Source organism: Phaseolus vulgaris, chromosome 9 (assembly GCF_051622355.1).
Source record: "Phaseolus vulgaris cultivar YP4 chromosome 9, ASM5162235v1, whole genome shotgun sequence".
Classification (NCBI taxonomy): Eukaryota; Viridiplantae; Streptophyta; class Magnoliopsida; order Fabales; family Fabaceae; genus Phaseolus; species Phaseolus vulgaris.
In genome coordinates this window covers 20744184-20751044 of record NC_143506.1, presented here as the reverse complement: position 1 = coordinate 20751044, position 6861 = coordinate 20744184, and the positions used below count along the sequence as shown (strand labels likewise).

The window sequence follows — 6861 nt, the reverse complement described above, 5'->3', positions numbered from 1 at the left end:
AGTACCACCACATTATATGGTGTCTAAAATCACGTTATTCTCTTGATCAAGAGATCTAGAAAGTTGTCTCAAGGCTTTTCGAGCTCAGATGCAGTTCGATGTAAGATGTTCATTGTCACTTTTATGGGAACCGCTTTGCAATAGTTTAATGGGGTTCTCGATGGAGCAAACGCCTTTTTTCAAACTTTCTCTCATATATTTGTGGAGCAATTAATCACTAACAAAATAAAGCCTCATAGATTTGTTGATCTTTTTATATCAAGCAGTAGGAGAATGAGTCTCTAAAGACTACCTCAATTATTTTTGTCATTAGTCAAATGAAGAGATGTGTGTAGATGTCTTTCTTAAAGAACTTCATGTCAACCCTTTTAGTGAATCACATTTAGAATAAGGTTGAATGTATGACAAAGATTCGAAGTAGGGCCTCAACCCATATCGAGGTTGAAGAAGTTATGAGGTATAAGAGCTCTAAAGAAAAACAACAACCACCAAAGTACAAAGATAACAACCATATATGGAGGTCGAAAAAGGGAAGATAATCATCAACAAAAAAAGACATATTGATCGACACTATATACCTTACATAGCTTAAAGACCACGTGAGACAAGCAAAATGATAAAATGTTTATCTTCAATGCTATCATGAAAACAAATTCTTACACTTGAATTATACTCCTATAAAAAGTATCACAATGTCTACTAGAAACACACTAAAATTAACCGACTTAAAAACTACTTTGAATTAGAAGAAGTTTTAATTTAATTATACAAATCATATCAATAGTCTAATACATTATTAAATTAACAAAGCTTAAGTTTGATTAGAATTAAAGGAGGGAAAAATACTTTCAAGTATATAGAAGGAATAATAAATGTTTGAAAATTTATTAAATAGGTATTTTTATTGTTTTTTTTAAAGACCTTAAAAATGATTTCGTAAACTAAATTCTAACACATAATTGTATTTTTGTGTGTTGAATAATTAATACATAATGTTAATTTGAAAATTTTATACTGTTTTTTGTTTGCTTATATAATATAAGTTTTTTTATTTCAAAATAATCATCTTAAAATATCACATTGCTAATAATTCTAGATTATTAATTGATAATTTTTCTTTTACAGTCAAAAGATGTACTTTACACTCAATTTTGGTTCCGTTTTTTAATTAAATTACGTTTTCTACTTCTGATTCTTTATTTTTTTTAATTATAGTCAATTTAAGTTAAGATATTTTTATTTTTACAGTTATTTTTAACTCATAACTGATTTGAAATTTTTTAATATATTAAAACAAGTTGTAGGATAACAGTGATTTAGTCCCTCTTCATCGATTATTCAACTTTAAGCTTATTCAACTTTTATCCTTATTAACTTTAAGCTTATTAATATAGTTAAATTGTTATAATTGAGATGTTTTTTTTATAGATTAATGGAATATTGAGTTTCAATAATGAGAAGGATATATAATGCAGAGAATATCCGCCTTAATCTTTATATATGTTGCCCTCTTCTTCTCTCCTAGCTATCAGAATAGGAATCCGTCTTTCTCACCTTAAGTTTAAAATGTTATCATAGTTTTGTCTTTAAAAGATGTTTGTCCTTAACTCCTAAGTTATGTAAAACTATTAAATATACTCAATTTTTATTGACAAAGTCAATATTCTAACTTTAAATTTGTTGAAATAACATCGTTATGGTTAACTAGTGCATCTGAACTATTGTCAATTTTAAAATTTGAAGATTCGTCATAATTTTGTTTTTAAAAGACACTTCATATAGTTGAAAAATGAAGATATATTTAAGTTGTTCTTAATTTCTCATTAACAATGTAAGATTATTGAGCATACTATAATATAAACAACAATTAATCAAATTATCTACATTTCATCAAGAAAAAAATCACATTTGTAAATTCATTAAAGTTTTAATAAATGCGGATTAAAAAAACAAGCTTTAATAAGTTTTCACTAAATTTCTAATTTATGAACACAATGTGAATTCCCTTTGAACTGTCAATAGAGGAACATAATAATGTAAAATTTGAAGTTAAATAAATTATAAATGAGAGGTCAACATTTGCTATAGTTTTGAAATAGAATAGAAGGACCTAACTAGCTAAAAAAAATTAACAGTAAAATGCATGGAGCGTAAATTAAAGAAACCAAAAAGACATGAAAAAAAAAACGTTGTAACATGCTCTGCTAATTTTTCTTAATTTTTATTTTCTTTAGTAACAGTGTCTCTAGTTTTACACTTTCCTTATCTGTTCATAGTATCTTGACATAGGTTAATACTAATTATAGAGAGGCACTATATATATCATACAATACAGTGCACATCGTTAACGTGGTGATTAGCATGAATCGCGGTGCTCAGTTATGTCCCTTCATAATATCTCAAGGTGCTTAATTATGTGACATAAACACGATCTCATACTAAAATGAAAAGTAATTTCCACATTCTATTCTATTCGCGGCCGAATCAACTATTGAATGAGTGAAGCACGCAATGAAAGAAGTGTAGGCGTGGGTGATCATTTATTTAAAAACCCTAAACGATGACTTATGTCACTGAATACATTATCAAAAGTGTATGTGCCCTTAAAGGTAGACACTGCATAGCCCTTCGTGTATTTAGAAGTTTATCTTGGTAATCAAAATTCTGCACACTCAAATGTTCTAATTGAGTTGTGCGGAGACTTTTTGAGGTTCAACCAATGGCAGAGGAGAAGACATTCCCAGACGTGATGACGTGGATGAAGATAGTCTCAGCCAATGAGAGGGTGCCAAGCAACACTCCACGTGGCAAGATAAAATGGTGAGGCACTGACTTGGCCACTGAGATAGGCTTGACAGAGAGTTTAAATTTTTTTAACATTTTCTTTTTAAGATACCACTCTGAGATAATGAGGCTTTTATGTCTTTTTCGCGATGTATCGTATGAGGTTAAAATTAAACTTTTGAACAAAACTGAGCTTTCGTGTTGATGATTTCTATATGATGTTTATGAGGACACACACGTATTTCATCCAATTAACTTCGTCAACCTCCAAATACCACCCAAGCTTTTTTATTTTATATTTCAGTCCTTCTTCTTTCTCCTTTTGCTTCTTCTCTCCCTCTTATAATAACTTGAAAAAATTACAACAACAGTACTGTAATTTGCCACCCAAATAACTTAAATGGACAATCTGCAGAAAATTTACAGAAATTGGTGAACGAATTTTATATGATGATTTGATTTTGAAAATTAATCTATCAGATTTTTATTTTAATTGAAGTTCTCATGCAACAGATGACAACTTTAGTTTACCAAAAATTTAATATATTTTTGTAAACTGAACTTGTCATTCCCTATATCAACTTAGTTGAATTTTATTTTTCTCAGTTGAATTAGAATTAATTTTGTTTAAGTAAAAATATTTATGTAATTTTTTGAAATTATTAATTTAAAAACTCATCAAATCTGAATTTTGAAATTATATAGCATAGAATAAAATTTTATACGAAAAAATATTAATTAATGTAAAGGAAAAAATTTAAATAATTTCAAAATTATTATATAAATATTTTCATTTTAAAAAATTAATTATGATTTAGAGAAAAAAAAATTAAACTGAAATCACTACAGAAAATGACGAGTTGAGTTTAAAGAAGAAAATTTGGACAAGATAACTTTTTTAATCAAATTCGTGATATATAAGTACTATTTAACTGATTTTTCAAATAAGTAATCACCTGCATTGATGACTTCCCCATTATCTAAATTTTTAAGATATTGTCCATTTAGATTATTTCAGTGCCAAATTACACTATTGTTGTAATTTTTCCTATTCTCTTGTTTAGTTATAATGGCATGTTCCTTTGTAGAGATGAGGAGGGAATTTGGAGGGTTGTTGAAAGTTAAGTAGAAAGAGAGGGGGTTAAAAGTAAATTAAGAGCTAAAGATTGTATAAATCCAAGATGGGGGTATAATAAAAAACGGCAGTAGTAGTAATGATGATGAATAAGTAATATTTGATTAAAAAAATTGAATGAAACATGAACTGGGCAGTGATCGGCCGCAAAAAACTGTAGTCACCAATCAATTTTTGGACTTCGACTGTCTCATGCTCCAGACACTTCTTCTCTTCTACCACTCTGAACCCCCTTTATAAATCTCCTACACCACCACTTCTACATCTACCTACCTTCTTTCTATTCTCTCCTCTTTTCTCCTCACCCACCAACATACTCCAACAACCATGGAAATAGACATGGACTACCACACAGATGCAATCCACAGCCTCCACTTCTCTGGATACGCCACCATCACCGACACCACCCCGTCTTCCGACGACGACTACGATTGCAACTGGAACCACTGGTCCCCCCTCGTCAACTGGGACGCCTTCACCGGACCCCACGATGACTTCCACCACCTCATCGATTCCATCGTCTCCGATGGCGCAACCGCTGAGTACCTCAGCCCCGACGACCACGCCGCCAGCAACTCCCCCTCCTCCTCCATAACGGAGGAAGACGACGCCGAGGAAGAAACAGCCGCCGCCGACGATTCCAAGGGCCTGAGACTAGTCCATCTGCTCATGGCCGCCGCGGAGGCCCTCACCGGAGCCACCAAGAGTCGCGACCTTGCTCGAGTAATATTGGTTCGGCTCAAGGATCTGGTGTCCCACGCGGCGCACGGCTCCAACATGGAAAGGCTCGCCGCCTACTTCACCGACGCACTACAGGGCCTGCTAGAAGGCGCCGGGGGTGCGCACAATAACAGCAAACATCACCACTACATCACGTGTGGGTCACACCACCCCCGCGATGATCATCATCAAAACGACACCCTCGCGGCGTTCCAAATGCTCCAGGACATGTCTCCCTACGTCAAGTTCGGACATTTCACCGCCAACCAGGCCATCCTCGAGGCCGTGGCCCACGAGCGCCGAGTCCACATCGTAGACTACGACATCATGGAAGGGGTCCAGTGGGCTTCTCTTATGCAGGCCCTTGCCTCCAACAAAGCAGGTCCACCGGGCCCACACCTCCGAATCACCGCATTGTCCCGAACCGGAACCGGACGCCGCTCCGTCGCTACCGTGCAGGAGACAGGGAGGCGATTAACGGCGTTCGCCGCTTCCCTAGGGCAGCCGTTCACGTTCCACCAGTGCAGGTTGGATCCCGACGAAACGTTTAAACCTTCGTCTTTGAAGCTGGTTCGCGGAGAGGCTTTGGTTTTTAACTGCATGTTAAACTTACCGCACCTGAGTTACCGCGCGCCCGATTCTATTGCGTCGTTTTTGAGTGGGGCGAGAGAGTTGAAGCCGAGGTTGGTGACTTTGGTGGAGGAAGAGGTGGGGTCCAGTGTGGGAGGGTTCGTGGGAAGGTTCATGGAGTTGCTGCATCACTATTCGGCGGTGTTTGACTCGCTGGAGGCTGGGTTTCCGATGCAGGGGCGCGCCAGGGCCCTTGTGGAGCGGGTTTTCTTGGGCCCGAGGATTGTAGGATCGCTGGCCCGGATCTATCGGACGGGTGAAGAGCTGCAGGAGAGGTCGTGGGGGGAGTGGTTGGGTGCGTCGGGTTTCAGGGGAGTCCCCATGAGCTTCGCCAATCATTGCCAAGCGAAGCTTCTACTCGGTCTTTTCAACGACGGTTATCGGGTAGAGGAGTTGGGGGCTAACAGACTAGTTTTGGATTGGAAATCTCGGCGCTTGCTTTCTGCCTCGCTTTGGACTTCTTCTTCCTCCGACTCCCATTAATTTATTTCTTCCTAGGAATTCAGCTCATTATTTCATTTCTTAGGCTCTGTTTGGTAGAGCAATGAGTAAAAATATAAATTATTTGCATGACGCAAGTTTTTATCTCCTTTCTAATACACATAACTTAACATAAAACACACTCATCAAAACTTCCAACAAACATACTATATTTCGAACCATAAAAAAAACACATACTCTATGTACTTTTTCATATTTGGTCTGTTTGCTATACTGAACTTGATTTTGCAATTCAGGACATGACAGTCATATTACAATTTTATTTTATTTTATCAGCAACAGTCATATTACAATACTATAGTCTAAAACATTTTTAATTTTTCCATTGTAAAATACGATGTGGTTTATGTTCTTGTATTAATGTCTTTACTAAAACTTACCATATAAACCACAGCCATCGTACTTTGAATTATTCGAAGCTTGTCTCCATATCTCTGTAAATGTATGTTACTCTTTGCAAACCTGCAGGCTCCTTTGTTTTCCTCCTATTATTTTTAGCAGCACTTTAGTATCACAGAAACATTATTATAATACTTCCAGGTGTGTGAAAATTTCAACATATAGCGTGCCTTAATGAAAAATAAATAATAACCTTTAAGTTCAAATTAAAAAAAAAAAACCACAAAGACGAATTGTATTTTCTTAGAGTTAATAAATTATACTGGCGTCAATTTTAGTTCAATTACATTTAACATATATATGGTTCAAATGTAACACCTTGGGACTCAGTGTTCTTTTGCGTACCAGTTAATTGAAATTCATGCTAAGCTAGCCTAAAAGAAAGTTAAACACTATTAGTGTAACTTTTAAATAAGAGGGGTATTCAGTATGTATGATCGTGTCAAGTTCAAAAGAAGTTAGTGTCATTTTCTTTAATAATTTAATAGCAAAAAAGTATTTACCAAAATTTCTATTATAATACAAACTATTTAAAATGGTATCGTGCTTCTCTAAGTTTTTGTTTTTGTTCTTTTACGTGTTTTTTGTTTTTGTTTACTTTGAAAGCAATTCATCGGAGTCTACATGACATAAAGATATAGTTTGGGTTTATTTTATATTAACGATATTAATATCATCATATAATTGTCCAT

The 6861-nt window shown here is 35.1% G+C and overlaps 1 protein-coding gene across 1 annotated transcript; it reads left to right on the top strand.

Moving 5' to 3' along the window:
* Positions 1-3958: 3958 nt before the first annotated feature.
* LOC137822669 (protein NODULATION SIGNALING PATHWAY 2) lies at positions 3959-5847 on the top strand. Its single transcript, XM_068627611.2, has one exon. It carries the CDS (start codon positions 4247-4249, stop codon positions 5750-5752), a length of 1506 nt encoding a protein of 501 aa, XP_068483712.2. The 5' UTR covers positions 3959-4246; the 3' UTR covers positions 5753-5847.
* The last annotated feature ends 1014 nt before the right edge of the window (positions 5848-6861 follow it).

Bases quoted from the DNA above. Each gene is read 5' to 3' on its own strand.
- LOC137822669 (XM_068627611.2), top strand. From the start codon at position 4,247: ATGGAAATAGACATGGACTACCACACAGATGCAATCCACAGCCTCCAC.